The 23,468-nt window shown below is 44.0% G+C and overlaps 1 protein-coding gene across 20 annotated transcripts in view; it reads right to left on the bottom strand.

The window, feature by feature from the left end:
- The window catches only part of scrib (scribble planar cell polarity protein), a 58,372-nt gene that overhangs the window by 2,499 nt on the left and 32,405 nt on the right, over positions 1-23,468 (bottom strand). For 2 of the 20 annotated variants that reach the window (XM_061665775.1, XM_061665783.1), the window contains 25 exons: positions 23,032-23,112; positions 21,200-21,439; positions 21,070-21,090; positions 19,719-19,829; positions 19,309-19,485; positions 19,115-19,231; positions 17,996-18,208; positions 17,800-17,919; positions 16,928-16,984; positions 16,300-16,356; positions 15,248-15,328; positions 11,227-11,298; positions 11,076-11,129; positions 10,540-10,593; positions 10,337-10,459; positions 8,364-8,417; positions 7,921-8,088; positions 7,076-7,235; positions 6,622-6,820; positions 6,241-6,330; positions 5,590-5,772; positions 3,256-3,395; positions 3,125-3,165; positions 2,360-2,376; positions 1,051-1,105 (listed from right to left, as the gene is read on the bottom strand). In XM_061665775.1, coding sequence (XP_061521759.1) covers positions 1,051-1,105; positions 2,360-2,376; positions 3,125-3,165; positions 3,256-3,395; positions 5,590-5,772; positions 6,241-6,330; positions 6,622-6,820; positions 7,076-7,235; positions 7,921-8,088; positions 8,364-8,417; positions 10,337-10,459; positions 10,540-10,593; positions 11,076-11,129; positions 11,227-11,298; positions 15,248-15,328; positions 16,300-16,356; positions 16,928-16,984; positions 17,800-17,919; positions 17,996-18,208; positions 19,115-19,231; positions 19,309-19,485; positions 19,719-19,829; positions 21,070-21,090; positions 21,200-21,439; positions 23,032-23,112 — 2,685 coding nt within the window. Of the gene's footprint in view, positions 1-892; positions 924-1,050; positions 1,106-2,301; positions 2,377-3,124; positions 3,166-3,255; positions 3,396-5,589; positions 5,773-6,240; positions 6,331-6,621; positions 6,821-7,075; positions 7,236-7,920; positions 8,089-8,363; positions 8,418-9,383; positions 9,495-10,336; positions 10,460-10,539; positions 10,594-11,075; positions 11,130-11,226; positions 11,299-12,658; positions 13,019-15,247; positions 15,329-16,299; positions 16,357-16,927; positions 16,985-17,799; positions 17,920-17,995; positions 18,209-19,114; positions 19,232-19,308; positions 19,486-19,718; positions 19,830-21,069; positions 21,091-21,199; positions 21,440-23,031; positions 23,113-23,468 lie in introns of all 20 variants that reach the window. The other 18 variants (XM_061665784.1, XM_061665794.1, XM_061665789.1 and 15 more) reach the window with 18 other exon arrangements.

Below are 23,468 nucleotides of genomic sequence, written 5' to 3'. Positions count from 1 at the left end.
AGGAATAGCGTGCAAACTTAAGTCTACGCAACAAAGTACAGCGGAACCTGGAAAAGGCAAACCACTCGGAACTATTTTTGGACACATTGTTCAGGCCCCACGGTCGGTTTTATCCGATATCTGTTATATCGCGGTCCCTTTTATCGAGGGTCCACCGTATATATGTATATAAAAGAAGTGACTTTCGGCTTTTCCCGGATATATCATTAGATACAACTATATATATATATATATATATATATATATAATACATATACTGTATATAAATACATATATCTGTTTTTATTTTTTAACAATACTCATACTTATATTCTTTCTACTCTGCGAAAAACGACTATTACTGCAACTTACTGGGTCACTTAGTTGTAAAACTGTGTTATGGAGTCTGTGTTACACTGCACCTTCCGATGCGCACATCGGAAGGAGCACAATGTCAATGAGCATTCAAGCATGAAATCATGATGCACAAACTGTTAAATTCGTTACATTCTATTGAATTATGTTGTTATCGTATGTTTTTATAAAGTACAAAAATGTAGAGTGGTATTTTCCTGATTAAAAAACACATTCCCAAATGTTTTTGTTGATGTTTTTTGGGGAGCTGGAATGCATTAATCGCATTTCCATTAATTCCAGAGGGGAAAGATGATTTGAGATGCGCATGTTTTGTGTTACGAGCGCGGTCATGTAACCGATGACGCTCATAAGTAAAGGCACCGCTGTACTGTACTGACAAATGCAGCTTCACACAACAGTTTGACACTCCTGGTTAGTATGTAGTTAATTGTGCTTTGTTATAATATTGCTGTCAATAGTAGGCCACTAAACTATCACGTTAGGAATTAAAGGCAAAGCAGTCCACCCGCAAACAATCACAAACACACAATCCTACCACTAAGGAGCTGCTTATCCCATGTAGACACCTGAATCGAAAGGGACAGGAAACACGTTTCTCACTCATCCGCTCGTCCAAGTTCTTCATCATCCTCGTCATAAATCATCATCATAATCACCGTCAGTACAACGTCAAAAGAAGTGAGGCACACTCACCCGGATGCTGCGAGCCGTCGTCGGTGAACTGCACGTCGTCCACCGCGTCAGGAGACTGCGAGGAAACGAGCCGCGGTGAGTGGAAAAGTAGCTAAGTGTGTGCAATTTAGGAAAGTGGAATTCCCAAAAAGATTAGCTTAGCTCGTCAGTGTCGTGGTATTAATGGAAGAGCAAAGCACAAACAGTCAAAATACCTAAACTGACCTAGAAAAAAAAAGTTACCATTAGCCTTTGGTTCCACCAAGGACAGTTCTGTTTTCCAATAATACACACTTGTATAAACAATTAAAAAGGGGTAAGCGGTCAAATTGCAGCCCTTTTGAGATATCTAATTTTCCCAACACACGTTTGGATTTTTTAAATATTTTACTTATTTTTTCCAACTTCGTTTTTTCCTAATTTCAAAACATACTTTCCCCCCCACAAATTACATATTTTCATTTAATAATAATATATATATTTTTTTTTAATTAAAAAGGTTTAGATAACCCTCAACTTCTTCCAAGCTCAATTGAATTTTTAAATATTAAAATGTTTATTTTCCAAATAATACATATTTGGACTTTAATCTGAAAAAGTAAATCAATAGAAATAACCCTCAACGTCTGATTTTTTTTTCAACATGAACGTAATGTTTCCCCAATTATAGATGCTCAGAATTGTTTTCCTTTTTTAAATTCTTTCCAATTTTAAAAATATATATATTATTTTCTTACTCAACTTGCATTTTTTTCCTGACTTAAAAAAAATGCCCTTTTATAAATGTTGTCAAATGCACGTCAAGTTGGAACTGAAGAACCGAAGCGTACGGCTTGGTGGAAACGTGACTTTTTGTCATAACATTGTCAAAAACAAAAGCAACCACATTTGTGTGAATAAACCAAAAGCAGACAGACGAGCAAAGACTTTTTTCCAACAAGCGCACCGCATAAGAACCCCCCCCCCCCCCCCCCCCAGCCCCCCTCATCACTGCAGTAGAAACCCACGAGAGCCAACCCTACAGCCAAGTTATTACTCATCAGCATGATGCAAGTGAGCATGAATGAAGTCTCCTGGTTACGAGGGCTCCTTTAATTGATTGATTAGTGAATGCTAAAGATGCTTTGTGAGTGACAGATGGACAAGGGGGGAGTGGGAGAAAGACCCAGGCCTGGTTTGCGGTTGCCTCTTGGTTTAATTTCGAGAAACTATAGGCAGGCTTCAGGGTAAAAGGATGGCAGGGGGGTCTGAGGCTCAGCATGCAGCCGATACCTGGATGTCGTATACCGGTTTGGAAGAGGGAATGGCGGCAAACTGGCGGTAGTCAAACCTCTTTGATGACAGGGACTAGAAGGATAGCAAGACAGGATGAGGGAGGAAGGAGATGAATGGACACAGTGAAGAGGGATGGTGGAGAGGTGGTAGATCTGCGGGGGGATTCAAACAGGCGGCGGTGGAGGCGCGCAGGGGAAGGAACGTGTGGCTTCTCAGCTGTGATTCGAGTGGCAAGATGGTTGATTAATGCCAATGAAGCAAATCTATTCCCCCCGTCTAAAGACCATCAACCACAAATCTAAATTATACATCAAACAAAAAGAAGTATATTTGTATTGAACCAAACCACACAATTAAGGAAAGTCAACTAGCTTAATGGTACCACACAATGCAAAAGGGGCATAAACGGGCTAACAAAACTAGTATTGATGTCCTGGTAGTTATAAACCTTGCAGCGACGTACAGCATATGGGCCTTACGCTGAACGTGACGGGACCAAAGCCTAAACATTGGATACGGTCATCTTTGGTAGCTCTTGAGGACATCTTGTGCAAAACAAAACACAATGTAGACATTTAATATCTCGACAGATGCTTTGTCCCAGTCTGCTGCCATAGGGCTCCACCAGTGACCTGAACCGAAAGCATCAAGATGGTGGCAAAGCACTCCTTTTGTCTTAATGGAGCTCCTCAACTCACTGGTGAAATCGGTGTCGGGGGGCTGTTATTTTTCCAATCACTCGTGTCTGAAGGCACCGATGTATTTAGTGTATAATTGCATCCAGTATGTCTGGCAGCGGTCGCTCCTTTGAATGACTTACCAGTCTGCCCGGGGAGGTTAGTCCTCGAGGACTGATGAGCTCTGGGAGACAAGGAAGGGAAGGGAGGATGAAGTCAAAAAAACAAAAAACAAAGAAGTAATAATCCTTTTAGTACTCAAACAGCTTCCTACCTTCCATCGGGGTGGGCGAGGGTGTGGGCGCGGGCGAGGGCGACTCCGCCAGCTGGTCCAGGGTGCCGCGCTTTTTCCCGTCCCGAGACTTGGCGATGACCATCTGGGCTTTGAGCGCGTCCTGTTCCAGAGACTTCATCCTACCGAAACAACAAACCGCACATTGATCAGACGACTGGGCGAGGCTGGAGGATGCGAAGAGACAAGGCCGCGCACACGCACGCACGCACGCACGCACGCACGCACACACGCACACCACATTGGGTGGGTGGCAATCATTTCAAATCTGGGTGCTCCTTGTCCTGGTTTGCTGTGACAAACGTTTAAGGTACCGTAAAATTCGGCCGTACAGTTGTACCTTAAGTGTTTGATGGTTTAAGGTAACAGTTGTTTGTTGGTTTAAAATGACCAGAATAGTGATGCTAATTTACATTAGCCCATCTATGGCGTTTCCCATTGTATCTTTGCATTAAGCCAGCAGACTTGCAGTATGTTCGGCTAAAAATGGCATTAACCCTGTGTTTGAAAGTATTGTAAATGAACACTTATGATGGATAAAAAGCAAGGACACTTTATTTGGAGGACTGTTAGAACTCAACACTGTACATTCAAGGAGGGCAGAATATGAGGAAAAAAAACAAAAAACTGCCTACCTAACTGTTGGGAAACAATTCAACCATGGACATGGAGCGCATAGAAAAATCAATGAACAGTAAAGACAATTTTGCTGACTTAAAGCCGTACTAAGACCAGACGTGGCGCTTCTGGGAAAGGGGAAAATGCGGAAATAAGACGCATCTTTGTTTGAGCTGGGGTAAAATGTGAACTTTACGGTAATTGCGCGGTAAACACGAATGGAGGCATTCCAGGAAAAGGACTACCTACTCTGCCGGTAGGCTGACCCTTCACAAGCAAACTTGCTGCAGGCAAGTGTGCATTAGTACAAAATGGAACAGCGAGGCACAAAAAGGACACGGATGAGGTGGAAAAAGACGTGCAAAGAGCAAGACAACAGCGGAAAGGCAGCAAAGCCACCTTTTAGCACCGACCCCCCCCACCCCACGATGCCGTGCATGTGGCCCCTGGTGGCTGCAGGGACCCGCGGAGCAGACCTGAGCTGGGAGGCGGCAGAGGAGGAAGGATTGGAGGCAGGGCCCGCCGTGCCGTGAGAGGCCCTCACCCGAGCCTGGTAGAGCCTCTTGGCCAGGTCCTGCTCATACTGCCTAACATCGTCCTCCAAGCCTAAAGGCCTGTGCCCCCCAGCGTGACCAACAGGAAGAGGAAGAGGGATGAAGAAATGTTCACCAGCAAAGAGGAAGACACGCAGAGAGAGGAAACAGGAAAAACAAGGAAATACAGTAAACCACGATACCCTGCTGCAAACAGCGAAACATCCAGTGCGGTGGTGCCTTGAGATGAGAGTGTAATTCGTAGCGCAAACTTGAATTACAAGTGCTGTATGGTGGCAGTTAATTCACTTCACAATAAGGCAGCAGTTTGGAAGGGAGAAGTCAAGATGGTAAACAATTCTTAAAAAAAATATATATATATACACATATATAATATATATAGCAAATCATTTTAAAAAGGCGTCAAGCTGTTTTTTTTTGCCACGCCCAGTTGAAGTTTACTGACTAAACATGAAACAACGAGATCAGAGATACTTCAAACAACCCCATGGCTTAGCTTTTAAGTCCACTAACTTCATGCTAATGTTAAAAGATATTGGGAAACACCATAGACAGGCTAATACAACACGCAACGAACCCTTTAAGCAACGGCTATTGAACACAAACGGTGGAGCAAAATGTGCACAGATAATACAGCTACTCACACGCAGACATTCTTTATCCTCTGTGAAGATGACTGCGTTACGTCTCCATGTATATCCTTTTGTCTGTCTTATACTGACCCCAGGTGGCCAAGGCGCACACACCAGGAGGAGGAGTATAATGTCCATTGATTGAAGCAAAAAGTGTCACAAAAACAGTTTAATTCTTTAAAATGTACTTAATGTTGTCATTACTGTTTTGCTGTATTTTGTTTTTATAGAGTACAATATTATAGTGATATTTTTCCTCGTGAAAATAGACATTAGAATAATATATTTTTTTGAAGGCTTAAATTATTGGCATTAAATTAAACTTAGATCCCAAGGCACCACTGTCGTTGAGTTTTTAGCCGACGAGCTGAGGGTAGGTTCCACAGAAAAACAGAAATGTGAATCATTCAATTGCTGAATCGTGAAATGCGGATAGGGGGGTTCACTGTAATAGATGACGGATGGAATCCCAAGACTAACACAAGGAGGCGAGTACGGTCTGCAAAACCTACCGTGCCGCTCTCCACATGGCTCTCTTCTCGGCCTCCAGGGCTCGCTTCTCGGCGGGGGAGAGGTCCTTGTCCGGGGCCACGGCCAGCTCCGGACTCTGCATGCGGAGCCTCTCCTGGTGTCGCCGCTCGGCTTTGGCCGTGCGAATGGGAGCCGCGGAGTCACCGGCGTACACGGGGATCAAACTGGGGGGCGGGGGGCACAGGGAGCGCGTGAGGACTTTAGAAGTGAAATCACATTGGTGTCAAACTTAAGGCCCAGGGGCCAGCTCCGGCCCACTGCATCATTTTATGTGGCACGTGAAAAATCAGCTTCTATGATTCTTGATAAAAATTGGTACCAAAATTTCAAATTGTCATGTGTAAAAATAATAATTATGTGATATATTGCTAGCATTTTTTTTGTTCCCAAACTCCTTTTAACAGTAACTTAAAAACATTAGTTAAACTATTATGCTTGACTTCTGATTTCAAAAGTCGTTATCCAACAATTTGTTGTGCATCTGTAATAATATGATGAGGGAATTCAACATTTCTATGGTTTTACAGTCGTAATGGCCCTCTAAGGGAAACGGTAACTACAATGTGACCCGCAAAAAAAAAAAAAAGAGTTTGACACCCGATTAGGGATTAAGTGAGAAATGTTTTCCTTACCCAGTCATGGAGTTGGGCCGCTGCTCCAGTCTGAAGCTGTCGTCCAACGAATTCCTCGGTGTGTCTCCTTTACCGTCCACTGACGAGGGCCTACAGGGAGATTCACACAGACGTCAGCCATGGGACGCAATCAAACATTAAAAAGGACATTTGGAAAATGATGTTTTTAATGGCTTGTATACAAATAGTTGGCTCTCTGCGGTGCCTGCCCACCCATCAAATGGGAAATTAAACCAGCAAGAAAATCTTTTATCTACTTATTTCCACGTCTGTGAGCGAGCCCTTCTCAATTTTTGCCCCACTTTCATGTAACAGTGCACACAATGTCATAAAAAAACATAACGTGTCGTTTAAAATGTGTGTTTTTTTGTAACTTTATACCCTGAACTCCCGCAGTAGCCGGGCGGCGTGGCGCACGGCTGCGACGGCACGGACACGGGCTCCACGTCGTACTCCACTCCGTCCAGCAGCACCTTGCCAGTCACCTTCATCTGCGCCACGTGCTTGGCCAGGTCCTCCTCGTCATCCTCCTCCTCTTCGTCCAGCAGGTACTCCCGCGCTCTCTGCTCAAATTTACGCTCTGCGTCCAAACAAACACAGGTTTCAAACGGTATATTTGGAGATTTGAGTACAAAAGTACAGTAAACCCCCAAGATGTATGCAAATAGCGGAGAAAAAAAAAAAAAAAACGCTGGAGTAATTTAGACCCACCAAATGTTTATATGGCCGTAGATGCCACAAGATGGCGGCAAAGGACTACTTCTGTCTAAATCAAGCTTTTGATCTCACTTCAGCACCAAGATTCTCTGTATCTCAAGAGGCATCAGGGACCAACCTTCCTCCTCCCTCATCTTCTTGAGGTCGTCCTCGCCGACCAGCGAGACGCGAGGCTTGGGCTTGTCGGGCGTCTGCTGCTTCACGTCGATCTCAAAGTATTTCTGCCGATCCCGGAAGGAGCGCTGCTCCGGGCTGTCCTTGCCACCGGGCGACGGACTCTGCGGATTAGGAAAGCGTGAAGTATTATCAGAGCTCCACGTTTCCACACGGCAAGGACGACATGGTCAGAAATGTTGATTCAGCAGGATTTGAAAGGTGAGGGCGCAGAAAGTAAACTCAATAGGAACCCAACACCATTTGTCAGAGGTGGGAGTAAGTGACCTATGTATAAGCTTCCAAATTTTAAGTTACTTTGGCAAAAATCAAGCCAAGTCGAGTCCCATTTCGAGTCATCGCTTGGCTTCAAAAAGTCACAAGTCAGGTCATACACTCTTGTTCGGTCACAACATCCATTTGCACGTTAGCCACCTTGCACTAATATCTGTACTTAATTAGCTGTACTAATACACTAATAGTTCCAAATCCAGTCTTCGTATTATTTATGACTTTATCTTCTCAATTAGACTCATAACTCAAATGAAGCTTAGTTCATGTTTGACCACCTGTCGGTAAACTAAACTGTGAAGTGAATGTCAAACGTAACGTAAAGTCCAGTTTTAACCCAACAAGTCCCACATTGGCGACTTAAGTCTGACTCGAGTCAAGTCGTGTGAATGGAGTCCCCCACTTCTGCCATTTGCAGAGATTAAAGACTAGATTCAAGGATTGCAGATGCAGCCTGGAGCCCACCACTGGCCAGGCCAAGCACACCACAGGAGCAGGGCTGCTGGGGGCGGCGGCTACCTGCGTGTCCAGGGACGGCCTGGAGAGACGAGGCACGGCCGCCAGATTCATGTACTCCAAACGGTCAGGCGAGAGGGCGGAGCGGGCCGCGACCTTGACGGCCGCAGCTCCGCCGGCCCCCTCCTGACCGTCCGCGCCGTCGTCAAACACCTCGTTGTTCAACTCGGGCTGAAAGGGCCACACGGGCTGTCACCGGGCTCAAATACATCATGGTGTTTTACCAAGACTATTCAGAGGCTAAAGTGTTCGCTATAAAACGCATAATGTCTCCTTTAAATAGTAGACGGGAAATAACATCAGACGGCTCCCTTTGACGCCCGATTTGATTGGCCGACAGTAGCGTGAAAGTGGCGAGGAATCTTCACTCTGTGGCTGCAAAATTCACTGGTTATGCGTCGTCAGGAGAAGAATTTGTCGTGCCAATTCATTAGGAATCCACTCACCTCTGGAGAAGGCTGCTTGGCATGGAAATTGTTCCTCACACCATACACCATGTCCTAATGGGCAGAGAAAGAAATTAATTAGTACTGCACAAAAAGAGGATGGAGGACAAAGACTGACATGGAGCAGGCAGATATAATACAGTACACTACTCACAAAAAGTTTGGTCGTTTGAGCAAGATTTCAGGATGAACCTAAAATGTGCTACAACCTTTTACAGGTCAACTTGATTTGACCTTCTTGAAATTTTTGAATGTCCGCAACTTGCGGTTCTCTAACAAGGAGCCGAATGGCAAAATTCAATGGCCACTGAGCTTAAACCCGCCATACACTGAGAGTGCAACTGAAGTGGACCATCGTGAAAACAATTACAGTTGGTGACTCTTCGCCGCACACCAAGTGACTGAGCACCGCACAACTACCGGTGAGCTGCAACGGAAAAACTGGGACCCTGTATCGGGTTTTGAAGCTCCATACAGTACACTGTACTGTCTTTTTTTTTTTTTTTAATTGAACCGCAAAAACATGCCGCTATTGACAAGGGGAAAACGGACTGCCAAAAAGAGAGCATCACATCCTACTAGAGGGAACCATATTTAAGAGAATTGCTGCACGGAACTTAATTTGGCTTTCTCTAAACTGTTGAATGTTCACCTGTAAAGGTTATAGTACATTTTAGTGTCATCCTTAAATTTCACCTAAAGCCTCATATCCCCAACGTTTTGTGAGTAGTGTATGTATAAAGCGAATGGATATTAGTGCACGTGCAACACGTGGGTGAATAGGATGGATTAGAAGAGCCAACACCGCGGCGCATGACGACACTGCGAGTACGAAGCCGATGACTGCATTCCACACGTCACGGCACGTCACAGGCGCCTCCCAATGCAACGCAAGCTGGTTTTTGTAGCTACCGGTGGGGAGGCGGTGGCCGGTAGGGGATGTTTGTGGGTGGGGGGCGGGGGGGACAGCATGCCTTGTCGTCGCGATGCGGCACCAGTACCTGGCGCGACTCGGCCTACCTGCTCCGGCTCCAGCGCCGCCAGCGAGCGAGGCACGGCGGCAAACGCCTTGTACGCCTGCTTGGCATTCGTGGGGAACTCGTAGGGCGAGGTGGGGGAGGGGGCGCGAGGCTGCAAGGGGGAAGGGAGGGCGGTCCACCAGGGGGGCAGGGGTATGGTGAAGGAGCCGAGGGGAAAAAGAGGAAGAGGAGGCGGGGATGACAGACAAACGAGAGGGTAGACGATGAAAATACGATCAAAGTCGATTGTGGGAGTGGACGGGTGAACAGTATGGCGGCTGGTTGTGCGTGTGAAGGACGGAGGGGAGGTACGCCAGAGGAAAGACAAGACAGTAGGGCTTGCAAAGCTCAAACCAGGAAGACTTTGGACATACATGAGAAATTAGAAGAATTAAGGCATATATGGATTCAAGTCTTCCCCTTTTCTTTGGTTTCTTTCAAAAGTACAAATATTTGTCTGTGACTTTACAAGACCTGCACCTCCGCTCTGAGAGAGGCGCCGGTATGGAAAACCCTTGGCGCGTTGATGCAATATGCTTGATATCCATCTTAAGAGTTCGTGTATTTGTACACTTTGTCTTCCCTAGTAAGACAATTCGGTGCACTCGTCGAACAAATGTCTTACTTGTAAGGTTTTTTTCCAAGACATTGAACCCCTCCATATCACTGATAGTGTTTTCGTCTGCATTTGACATGTCCTGTTTTGTTGACAGGCCTTAAATGCATCCCCGTGCATCGTCAAAAGTCAAAGTGAAATTTTTCATACAGTAGCGGAAGGCGATAGTGGAACAAACGTTACTAGTAAGACACAGTCGTTCTACTTGTGTGCTGAATTGTCTTTCTAGTGTGGACCAATAGCGTACTAGTAGTACACGGACATTAAGCTGGATATCAAGGATATTGCCAGACGGAGGCCACGAGAGTGCAGCCCTACGTGGAGGTGAGGGGTCTTACAGAGGTCTGAGAGTTGAAGGGAGAGGGGCCATGCTGGAAGGGGCTAGGGCTGAGGCCGTCCGGAGCGGCCGGGGAGGTGCTCGGTCGCATGCGCCCGACGGGGAGGATGGCGCCCGGTCGGGTCTGCGGAGAGAAAAAGTAAGGGAGCTGTGAGAGATCAGGCAAGAACCAGACGGTGGCTTTTGCAGCAAATCGACACTCACAGAGGATGAAGTGTGGTCCCTGGTGTTGGGGGTGGAGGTGAAATGAATGCTTGCCTATCAAAGAAAATATGAGGACTTGAGAGGAGAACAACAAAAAAGACAGACGTCAAGGACACAAACTGAACTCTAAGAACGAAGGCAGGCCGTGTTTAGAACTGCAAGAGCCCATTTGATGACAGCAGAATTTCTAGGAGCTTCTAGTACAGAGGTGGGCCACATCAGACTTTTAAATTGGTAAGGTGGGCCAGACCATTTGTAGAAGAGGGACAAAAATATTGTTAAAATGTATATGTCAAATTGTTTATTTTAACAACAAATCGTAACATGCTGATTTTTTATTTTATTATCAGCCGAATAATGGCTCATATGTCAAAAACCTCGTAAGTCGGGTCTCCAGGCACGGCTGTAGTATCGAGTGTAAGTGCATTCGGACAGTTATCAGCTGGCCCTGGCGTAGCGGCTCCAAAAAACAAAGACCAAACAAGTCATTCTGGTCATAGCAGACAGACAGCCTTCGGGGCGGGGGCCCCACTTACGAAGCGGGTCTCCCTGCCGGAACACAGGGAGCTATCGGAAGACTGGTGGCTGGGCTGAGGGGGCAGGAAAGTCAAAAGGGACTCATGGAGTGGAGAACACAAAAGCTGCAAAAAGGTGAAGTGAATGAAAATGAAGCTGCTCGGTGCTCACCGGCTGGATTGTCGGAGAGTAGGGGGCTTCTCTGATTGGACTCTCGGTGCTGGTGTAATCAGATGATGGGGTCTGGAAGACAAAACGACACTTAGCACGCAGAATCAACACCGATCGGGTGGATCAAGGGCAGTAGCTATCGAATATATTTTTATTTTAAATTCAAGGTACTTTAAAAAGGCAGGGCCCGGCCTGGTGAGTGACGTGGGTGTCAGCGAATAAGTACAGTACGTTCTAACTAGCGATGGTAGACTATATTAAATTAGCCAACATCGATATCTTCTGTAGACATGCTGTTGTGGTACACGTTTGGGATCTGTGGAAGAATCCTAAACTTTGGATTTTAGGGACTCTTTTCTCCTGTCTTGGCGCCATCGCGCCAACTTATTTCTACACGGTGACTCATCGGTTAGTCTCATACACAAAAATTCAACCAGGCAAAGGACATGCACTTCTTCCCAACATCCTGCGGGCCTCAAACAATCCTTCACGGCGGCTTATGCTGCCCACCGCAGCTGTTGCGACACACATTCCAGCCTATCCTGACCGAGGAGTGAACACGAGTGCATTGGAAAGCATGCGCCCGCCCATAAAAGGCGTATTTGTGAGGAAACAAGTGAATGGCAACTTCTGTGTAGCTTTTATTCACAAGGTGACAGTGAACCCCCCCCTGATACATTGCGGCTCATCGTTCGCACCTCCGCTATATCACAGATTTTCAAGCCATCGTTTGTTTTTTTCATGAGTTTTTAGAGCGTACAGGCAAGTCCGACTAGCTGGGCAGCATTGAGGTTTACTGGAAGAGATGTAGCTTAATTAAGAGAGAGAAGAAGAGGCAGAGAAGGTCCCCAACTATTGTAAACTCCAGTAATGGTCATTCCCACATAGGAGAAAGAATGTACGCGTCTGTGAGCATTGTTGTATACCCTGTTTGAATGTGTTAAAGTAGCAGTTGCTTGAAGGTTAACAATTACAGTCACATCAATGCTAATTTCCGTTTGCCCATCTATGGTGTTTCGCGTTACATGTTAGCATTAAGCTAGCAGACTTTCTTTCAACAAAATTAAGATAGTATCGGTGTCTAAATATACAATGTTTGCTTCGCTTTTGTTTTATGTCAATTTTACAATGAACTTCAACTGGGAGTGACAAACTGCTTGAAGCAAACACGCTTGACCTATTTAGAGTCTTCGTTTTGTCAAAGTGATGTTATGTGATGGTCTCCAATTTCTTGACAGCGAGAGTGAGAACATGCGCAAAGGAATGCTTTACTTTTTTTGTGCGTTGTTAAACAAAGTGTGTTCAAAGCGTGTGGGAGGGATAAAGCTATGAAAAAAATAAAATGTAGCTGGTCTCTCTGTATCGTGGGACGAAACTGTATTGTCACACAACATGCGGGCTCCACAGCACACTCGCGCAAAAGCAGTCTTGCCTTGCTGAACAACCAAGGCTGAAGTTGGCCCTGTTTCCCGTAGCCCACCGGTGGTCCCGATAGGATCCGCTGGCCGGGCGGCAGACCCTTGCCTTTGCGGTTGGCTACTAAAAAGGGGTTCTCCTTGAAGCAGATGGGTTGCGAATCCACCAAAGACTCCTCATCTTGCGCTGCCAAATTCAGAGTCGCCGTCGAGCCGACGCCGTCTTCTTTGGAGGAGAACAGACTCGGGGAGGATGCCGGGTCCGCGTGAGGGTTCGGGGGGTGGCTTAAACTGAAGCCCAGAGGCTCTAATGGGGCGTTGTACTGGGCCTGCAGGGGGGCCTCCATGGGGGCGGTAGGACTTAGAGAAGGAGAGAACTGAACCGGGAGAAAGGAAAACCAGAGGGAGGACACGTACAATGAAAGGAATGGAAAAACAGGACATAGGAAGACTTAAAACAATTTAAACAAAAGGAAGAGAAGGTGCGCTTTGGAGGAAAAATAAAAAGTCGCTGTTGGAGTTTTGGGGCATGTAGCAAACCTTACTTTGGGATACACAAGTGTGACTATAACGATGCCTCGCTAAATTGCGGTTCAGAGTTCCATTTTCTTTCACTTTTGTGTTTAGGGCTTTTAGGTGTGTTTGCCTTGGCCACCTGGGGGAAGTACAATACATGTATCTGCTCTAAGTGCTCGAGGACTCTGCATCTTTTTGCACAATTGTTTTTTGTCAATGTCTTTATGTCTCCAAAGTGTTCTGTTGTACTAGAGCGGCTCCAACTACCGGAGACAAATTCCTTGTGTGTTTTGGACATACTTGGCCAATAAAGATGATTCTGATTCTGATGTATGGATACACATTGCGACGGTCACAGCTCCTCAGTCAACCGCAGTAACATTAGTCATTCTTCGCAGAGGATAAAGAATATGTAACTGTGAGTCTTGTTATGTGTTGCTTAAAGGATTGTAACAGCGCAACACCGATGCTAATCATGAGCTTTTCTATGGCATTTTGCACTGTTTGTTAGCATTAAGCTAAACAGACTTTACAAAGGCTGTGGTTATTTTAAATGTGTTGTTCTCTTTGTTTTGTGTTTAATTTGACAGTAAACCTAAACTGGGAGTGTCATTAAAAACAGCTTGAAGCCTGTCTTTTGAAGAATGGTTCACTATTTACAGGATATCTTCCAAACTGCTGCTTGTGGTTAATTTTAAATGTGTTTAGAGCAAGAGTGTGGGATAAAACTATTTCAAAAAATGTTTTATTATGATCTCTCTAGGAGGCACGGTGGCCGACTGGGAGCAACTTACTCACTAAATGTTGCCTAACGTCAGAGAGAGCCACTGCTTCATGATCTCGTCATTCGAGACTTCCACACCGGCTAATGCTTTCAACAAGACTGACTGACGGCTGCAGTCTAGACCCCTTAGACAAGTGCCCTAAATAACCAATTTATCAGAGCAGCGAGACAGTTCGGCACCTTCGAGGATGTGCGTGAGTCAAGGCAGGAGCAAAAATTTAAATTTAGCGCTCCAGTGAACCCTCGTTTATCCGTGGATATACATTCCCGAACCACCCGCTAGACTCTAAACACATGTATTAAAACACATTTTATTGTAAACATATTTGAATATAAAACACAAATTACCAACATAAAATGTATAGAAAATACTGTATGTATTGGAGTGTCTTTGTCCATGCATGTGCCTTTAAGAAGCGGGGCCTGGTGCGGTAACGTGAGAGCGTCTGGCGTGAGCTGTGGCCGACAGTTTACTGTTCTCCCGGCGTTCAACAAGTGCATCGCTCTCCTTTCCAACATGTGAGGGCATTACTGTGAATAAACACTTTTATCTCAAGGCACCACTCTATTTGGGTATTTCTACCCCTGACTGAATCAACATCAAAGCATGTAAATCAATATCGAATTAGATCAAAACACAACCTAAAGAATCGCAATCAAATCAAATTGTGAGGTTCTTAATAAGATCCAGCCCTAACCCCCAATAATTAAAAGGAACTGTTGCAATTTCAAAAAAAAAAAAATTATGAATGGAAGTCAAAGTATAAAATGCCACCAGTCCAGTTTTCATACTTACCGGAAAGTGTTGGGCTGAAGCGTCCTGTACGTCCAAGTCAATGTAAGTCCTCTTGGAAGTCAAAGCGAAAACCCTTGCGGGACAACACCCTTCCCAACTGTCTGCCCCTCCGCTACACCCACCCAAAGTGGCCTTTGTCCACTTCAGAGCCACATGCAGGTTTAAAATATCACAAGTAGGCCAGCTGTCAACCCTTCCCCCAATCTTGCCACCTCTCTGTGTCACACACACAGATAGATGCAGGGAAGCCTCGTGTGCTTTCTTTTAAAACAGTCCCACGAGTGCTGTGGTTTATTCATTTCCCCAGTCCTCCAAAAAGGTGCATGTGTTCTTGGAACAAACATGGTAGGTCTGAGGTCGGCCATGTTGTGTGTGTGTGTGTGTGTGTGTGTGTGTGAGAGTGTCGTTATGCACAGAGCAAATGGTAAGTTCAAGAGGACTGGACATCAAGGTGAGGCTTTCACGGGGGGGGGGGGGTGAAGGCCGTTTCAAAACGGGTCTGTGACTTACCCTATTGATCTTCTGCAGGCTGGTGGTGGGCAACGCTGCCAAGGTTTTGTAGTCCAGCTTTAAAGGTCCACTGCCGATGTTCTAGAGAGCACAGCACATTCCAAAACATGAAGGTCACAGCAGTATTTAAATAAAAAATAATAATAATAATAATAAAATAGGTTGCAAAATGGTGAATTTCTTAATTTGTTTCCTTTAACATGGGAATTTCCTCATGGAAAAATTATTCCAAAAGTAGGAATTTTGGGTTCGCAAAATATTTTGACGTGAGGATTATTAGAATCATTCACGAATAAAATAAATTGTTTTTTTCTCCATTAACTTAAATTTTTTTTTTCTTGCAGAATGTTTCCTGTGTAATGTGGAATTATAGAAACAATGGGAATTCTCCAATGAGAAAATATTTTCATTGACCAAAAATACGGATTTCTCCAAATAGTAGGAATTTTGGGAAACTTGTCCATATTGAAGTTAGAATGAGTTGAACCAGTGGAAAAATGGTGAATGTGTTACATTTTTCCATTTATTTGGAAATGTTCTCACGGGAAGTATGGACTTCTTTTAAAAGTAAGAATTTTTGGAATCTTAAACATCGAAATTGAAGTGAATTACTTGAATCTTTTGCGCAACCATTAATTTGAATGGTTTTATTTCGTATGGAAAAGGGCTAGGTCAAGGTTTGAAAAATTCCCTCATTTGGGAATGCTCTCCGAAAACGTGGACTTCCTCAAAAAGTAAGAATTTTGGGACTGGAAAATTTCTTCTGAAAAGAAGGATTTTTAGACTCTTGTAACTTTCAGGCAAATGACATTACATTTCTGCAAATAATTTGGAGAATGTTTTTACTATTTGTAGGAAATGAGGAATGAGCGGCAAAACACAAAACGTTTTCAGGATGTCCTGAATGAGCCGAACATTTTGACATCCGCATGGTTTGAATTGGGTGCGAAATGTGGAAGTCGTTCAGCATGTACGCAATTAATATTGTTAATTTCCGGGAACGGGGAATCTTTAGTGTGGTAAACTCCAAGCATAGTCCGGGAGTGTCTCACCTCGGTCTCCTCTTCTAGCAGGCGAGTTGCCTCCTCTCGTTCCAAGCGCATACGCTCCTTCGACCCAGACCGGTAAGGGGGAAGGACAGTGCGGAAGGGGAAAGCACACACGAACACACGCACACACATTTGATGGGTGGTGAAATGACAGCGTAAGCGAGAAAAAAAGCAGCGGCACAGATGGAACGATAAGAGGATTTCACGCACGACCAAACAGGACAGAGAGCGGGGGAGAGAGAAAACAGAGGAGAAAAGAAAAGTATAGAATCATTCATTCACTTTGGGAGCAGAAAAGGCATGCGAGGTGGGATATTGCGGGAATTGCTGACAAAGAGCCAGGGGCCTCATTCGCCCCATTACGCCTGAACGTCTCAGTCTTGAGCTCCATATACATTAACTTCCTTTTTTAAAATACTTAGAAGTTATTTATTGTAATTTTTTGGTAGGTGTGTGTGTACTTTAATTACTTTATTTGTAAAAATTCCCCATAAATGTAGGAAACACCGTTACTTGAATTCTCCTCCATTAAAGAACAAACTCAACTATAAGTATTTAAAAAATCGACAGTTACTTTTCAATCACCCCGTCGACTAAAATGTCGAGCTCCCCGTTATCGTGATCAACTCACCATTTTCTCCATCTCTTCCTTCTCCCACTGGGACGTCTCCCTCACCATCTCAGACTCCTGGAGAAGAGCGACAGTCAGCCTCCTTACCGCTGCTTTTAAGTCCACGCGAGCCCCACTCAATTCTACACGCCTTCACTCCATGTCGGAACGAAATAAACGGCCGCGCACTGGTGCTTTCGAGTGCTCTGATGCATGAGCGCGGGCAGTAAAACTGGCGCTAAGGCTGAATTGCTGCGATGGCACACACAAAAAAACGCTGAACAAAAACATTTGATTCACGCGTCGGCTTGGCCGCGCTAAAGCCATTCCTGGTATGTTGATGACTGGCAAAAATACTGAAAAAGTCACCCCTTGCAATGCATGCTAATGACTTCCTGGTTTCCCGAAACAACTTGTGAATGACTTTTGATTAGGGCCCGGCAATATGGGCCTTAAAACAGTGTTTTTTGAGCCAAGTTACATATTTAGAAAAATCTCACAGTACATCAACTTCCACAGGAATAATAGAATTTGTTTAAAAAAAAAAAAAGGTTGTTGCAGACAACATGAAAAAGTATGCTTCCTCTCTTTTTTTATTTAAACGTATGTAAACACGATCCTCAATAATTACTATTTTAAACGTTAACATTGTAACATCAAAATCCCATCAAACCGCATGGCTCGGCTGGTATTTTATATCCGCAATGCTGAAAGGTTGCTAAATATAGCAAACAAATACCTAAGTTGGTCACACAATATTGTAAACCAGCTCCTCTCTGTTCGTAGCCATGTTGTTAGTGGAAGCAGTGCACATCAGCGGGGCTCTAAGGAATAAACGTCCCAAAATAAACTCCATTAATCAATTAATATGCCAGCTATACTTGTGAGCGTACCTTTTGCATGATGTCCATCTCTTCTGGGCTCAGGTCTCTATCTATAGAAGAGATACTCTCCATACTGTTTTTACGAACGATGCCTGATGCAAAAGGGTTGGCGATGATGCCAGGAGACGCCTGGGGATAAAAATAGTTAGTTGAGCACACTTGAATTCTGATCAGTCAGATCAAATGTAGAAGCTTTTGTACGAACATAAGGCTCCTTGTTGGGACTCGCCTCCGCAGTGGGCACTTTGCGCGGGTCGAAGCCGTCGCACACCAGCATGACCAGGGAGTCGCCCACGGCCCGCAACACTCGCACGGCCTCTGTGTGCGTCATGCCAAGCAAGCTGTGGTTGTTCACCTCCAGGATGCGCATGCCCACCTGCAACCGGCTGTCCCGGGCGGCCGCGCCACTTGAGCTCACCTGTTTTCAAAGGAGACATATTACCACATAAAAAAAAATTCAAATTCAAAATTCAAATTCAAAATTCAAATTCAAAATTCAAATTCAAAATTCAAATTCAAAATTCAAATTCAAAATTCAAATTCAAAATTCAAATTCAAAATTCAAATTCAAAATTCAAATTCAAAATTCAAATTCAAAATTCAAATTCAAAATTCAAATTCAAAATTCAAATTCAAAATTCAAATTCAAAATTCAAATTCAAAATTCAAATTCAAAATTCAAATTCAAAATTCAAATTCAAATTCAAAATTCAAATTCAAAATTCAAATTCAAAATTCAAATTCAAAATTCAAAATTCAAATTCAAAATTCAAATTCAAATTCAAAATTCAAAATTCAAATTCAAATTCAAAATTCAAATTCCAAAATTCAAATTCAAAATTCAAATTTCAAATTCAAAATTCAAAATTCAAAATTCAAAATTCAAATAAACATTTCTAATTCAAAATTTAAATTTCAAAATTCTAATTAACATTCCTATTTTGAAACTCAAGTAAATTTTAATATTTTAAGAATTAGATTAAAAATAGACCTTACTAGTGCATTGGTGAATGTTGCTCTCCTTGTCCACACGCAGTAATGAACCCTCTCAGACTCTTATTAATCTTCACCACAGTCCTATTAAACTCTACTATACACTTATAAACACTTTCCATACTTTTAAACTCTTAAACATACAATAATACACAGTAGTACTGTACACCATGTACATTTTATTTTTTGTAATGTGCTTAATGAATTTCCTTTAATTTTCTCTATGCACAATATGAATATAACAAAATATCTGCAATACACTGAATCTTCATTAGGAGAACTGCAACATAGCGAGGGAACACTGTACACCGTAATATTGATCAACTGGTACCTTGGATATGAAGATGCCCTCATCAGTCGAGTCAAAAGGATTTCCTACGTGGCCTTTAGCTCCTCCACGTATACTGATTCCCAGTTTCTCCCCTGGCTGCTTGTGGATCACAATTTCCTGTCAACGCCACATAAAAGACGACATCAGCATCTTCTCAAACACTCCAACTTATCCCAGTTGATTGCGAGACTGACCTGCATCCCGGGCGGCGAGGGATCTCTGCGCACCAGCATCCGGATCTCCTGTTTGTTGACCAACAGCGCCCGCACGGCCTCCTGGTGCGTAGCGTGGCGCAGGTCGATGGCGTTCACCTCCAGGATCCGGTCACCCACACGCAAGCCGCTTTCACACGCCAAACCGTGAGGGATCACCTGGTGATGTGGAGCGAGCGGGGCATATAATATCCATCTTTTTTTTTTAATTATTATTATTTTTTTTTTAATTAATACTGCTTGTGCACCGGAGCCTATCCCAACTCACTGTGGAGTGGAAAAGCTGATTGGACAAATAACCATCTCCACTCACATTCACACCTATGAAAGATTTCGAGTCCTTACTGGACCTAAAGTGCATGTTTTTGGAATGTGGGAGGAAAACGTTTTACCTTTGAGATGAACACCCCGGGTTCGTTGATGCCGAAGGGGTGGCTGGCGTGGTCGCTGCCCCCCACGATGCTCAGGCCGAGGGGACCGCCTGACTTGACCAGCGTCACTTCCTGTCACCGCAGACCATTTTAATCAACATATGTCAAAAGTTCCAGGGATTAAAAGGTACACACTCACTAGGGGACTGAAAGGATTCTATTTGTTGTTGTTTGTATTGTTTCTGCTAAAGCGGGGTACACACATATTACAATCGTGCCAGATTTGAGCACTTTCCCTCCCTTGTGATCAAAGTAAGCAAAGGCCCGATAATCGGATGCGTCTCAAAGATTATCCTGAGCGAATATCCTGTGGTGTTGGATGTTTTAGGAATACATTTTCCACCACGATCTGCACAGTAAACAGTCTTAACCAACAATCGTAAATGTTAACCCTGTTCAGTATTTGAAGCGGGCAACAAAAATTCAGACAATCGGGCCAAGTTTGAGTGTTTACATCAAAGTAAGCAATGGCCCGATAATCAGAGGAGTCTAAAAGATAATTGTGTGTGATTATCAAAAGTGGAATGCGTTTATGGATTTTTCTTCCCCCGACCTGCGCAGAAAACTGTCGGGGCAGCCAATCGCAAATGTTTATTTTACCCTGTTCAATACATGGGTACAAAAATAACAAATATTGAGCCAAATTTGAGCATTTCCCCATCGTGAAAGTGAAACCTGTTTAATAGTCACGATGAAAAATCCTTGCGTGTGTGGTCAACGCCGAGTTGTGCCGAGCCATGGACATTAAATGTAACGATAGTAAATGTACAGTATTTACCAGATAAGATTTATATTTTGATCGCTTCTTCGACTCCTCTTTTTTTGCCATGTGGCACCATGCTGCCTCTCACAGGTCAGTATTGGTACTACACCAGATGAGTATTTATCTGTGTGGTGTGTTCCACATACTATTAGAGAAGTCAGCACACCCTTCAGAATTTTCCCCCTCTCGTCTGGGGCCTCACATTTTAAAAATCAAAAAAAGACGTTAAAAATCGGTATGCATGTACCCTGCTTAAGAAGTTATTCAACAGCAATATTTGGGACGTTTACTCCAGTGTTTCCTAACCTTTATTAAAAATCTCACATCACACCATCATACTACAATGTCACAAAAAGTGGCTACAAGGGTTAATTATGCAGATGCAGTGGAAGAGCATTTAAACATACCCATCACTATGTATGCACAGTTAAACAAAGAGACATTATTTGTCGTAAATAAAGAATTTTCTGGGGAATTAGGTAAAACTGGATAATCTGGTTGGGAATCACTGGTTTACTCTAGAATCCATTATAGGATTAGTTTTCATACCATGCACCATCCTCTCTGGAACTGGACAGCAGAAAGTATCGTGTAGAAGTCAAATAGAAAAACCTATTAACAAGCCAATCTGTATTTAAACTAACCCGTTACCTATTTTCCAGGTGGTTCGGTCGCTTACCTCAATGGGGTATTCATCCTCCATTCGGCCCAGGTGGTTCCCCTGCAGGCCCTCTTCGTCCTGGTCCGGAGAGTCCGAGGGCTCCGGTGGCGGCGGGGAGTGGGCCCGCTGCCGGGAGAGGCCCGGGGAGCGCGGGGCGTTGGGGTCTCGCTCAACCAGTAGGGCGATAGTGGGCGAGGTGCCGGTAAGGAGCGCTACTGCCTGGTCATGTCTGGCCTCTGTCATGTCTACACCATTGATCTGGATTTACAGTGACACACAACCGTAGGTGAGGGGTGGGCGTCGCCCCACCAGGACACAGGCCACATTAAGGGCAGCAATATGTCCAGTTACCGTAGGTTTCTAACAATTAGGGTTGTAAGAAAATCCTGAAACTTTCCAAGGGGCACAACAAGAATTGATGTGAATAAATGGAAATTTAGTGGTGCCTTGTGATACGAGTGAGAGGAAACGTTACAAAATGTTCTACCCTTTTGTAACCCTATTACTCGTGCATTAACATTCATATGAAAATGTCCTCATAATACATTTTTTGTAGACATTTTAGTCATGACAACCACCTGGTTCAGTAGTCAAGTTTAATTAAGTAGTTTAGTCAAGTTCAGCTTTACAGATACATCATCTGTCATGTGTCACATAAAAAGTCATCACAACCACCTAGTCCAGTAGTTTGGCTAAGTTTAGTTAAGTAGTCTAGTCAAGTAGTCTAGTTAAGTTCAGCTTTACAGATGCCACCTCTGCTGTCCAGGGTGCTGCTGACATTCACTGCAGCGTTGTGTATTATTGCCGTCTATTCCAGTTATTTGAGGAAATGTGATATGGTATTTACAGGTAATCTATTGGCATTTATTGTGGTGAAAAGACAGCTCTCAGGAATAAAAGGCTCAGAGGAAAAGCGGGTAGACAGCGAGCAAGCAGGAGCCTGACAGTGAATTTCGCCTGAATATGCACAAATACATATTTTACTACCTCGCTGCTTGCCTTTATTTATTTAAAAACACAAGTGGGACTGTGCCAATTCCAAAATATTTGCTCTTAAGTCAACAAAGGCAAGCAGTGCAGTTGTTAAGGTATATTTAATGCGCTAAATACAGGGCGATAAGCTTTCAGGAGACAAGCAGAGGTCAGCGCTGGCCCGACAGTGTTGCCGCTTACCATCGGCTGATGCGCCAACACCACACCCACCACCACCACCACAAGGCAAGGAGGTTAAGGTGACAGTACGCATGCAGCAAGAGGGTGGAAAAGGGGAGAAATGGAAGTAGAAACTGCAGGAGGAAGGAAGAAGATTAAGCCAGGAAGATTTCTACCAGAGAGGACCCATAAAAAGGGAGGTGTGTCACTACAGAGCAGACTAAAAGGTAAAGAGCAGTCAGATCAAATCAAATGTACATCAAAATCTACAGACGGCATTATAATCCACTTCCCAAATATTATCTCTTCACTGCTTGCCTGTCCCGCACTAGCCAAAAAATTGCTCTGAAAAAAAAAAATCTCTTCATTAGCTGGATAGGGTCACATGGGAAAACAACTATGGTAAGTGGATAAGTTGCACAGTTTAAAAAAAAAAAAAAAAAAAACATAAAAACCCCCAAAGATTGTGCAGCTAATAATGTGACTACCGCAAAATCCCCAAAAGTTGATCTTGACCGAAGTCTGCTTATTGAGGATGCCTGCAGTAACACATTATCAGCCTCATGATTAAAAGCTGCCAACTGTAAATCTTGGGCCCATAAATACATTATGTCACTTGTCACCAGATGTTAAAAGTGTAACAAACGTGAGGCCTGGTTCTAATGAAAATCCGCAGTGGACGGGAAGAAACTACTCACAGAGATGACCCGGTCGCCTACGCGTAGCGTGCCGTCTCGGTGGGCTGCTCCCCCCTCTGCAATCCGAGAGATGTAGATCCCCTAAAAGCAAAACAAACACATGTAGAAAAGGTTATATATTTCTCATACTACTTGCCCCCGCGTATCAACATGGTGAAATTAAGCAGGCAGGACTGAATGCAGGCACTCATTGCAGAATTGACCAAATCAAATATGATGAAAGCCAACCGAAACTCTTGGTCTGGCCCAGCGAAAAACAAAATGTGTCAACACAAGCATGAGCAAAGTGCAAAGCAAAACCCCTCAAAAGACATTTTGACTAATAGCCGGACCTGCCTAAAATCATAAAAGCTGTCTCTCTCGCTCTCCTCTTGCACAAGTTTAAAGGGGAGCCCTTGAACACTGGCTGGCCCCAATAACACTGTCCACTTACGGTG

This window comes from Phycodurus eques, chromosome 21 (genome assembly GCF_024500275.1).
Source record: "Phycodurus eques isolate BA_2022a chromosome 21, UOR_Pequ_1.1, whole genome shotgun sequence".
Classification (NCBI taxonomy): domain Eukaryota; kingdom Metazoa; phylum Chordata; class Actinopteri; order Syngnathiformes; family Syngnathidae; genus Phycodurus; species Phycodurus eques.
Note: the sequence above shows the minus strand (reverse complement) of the source record. Positions and strands in the feature narration are given on the sequence as shown.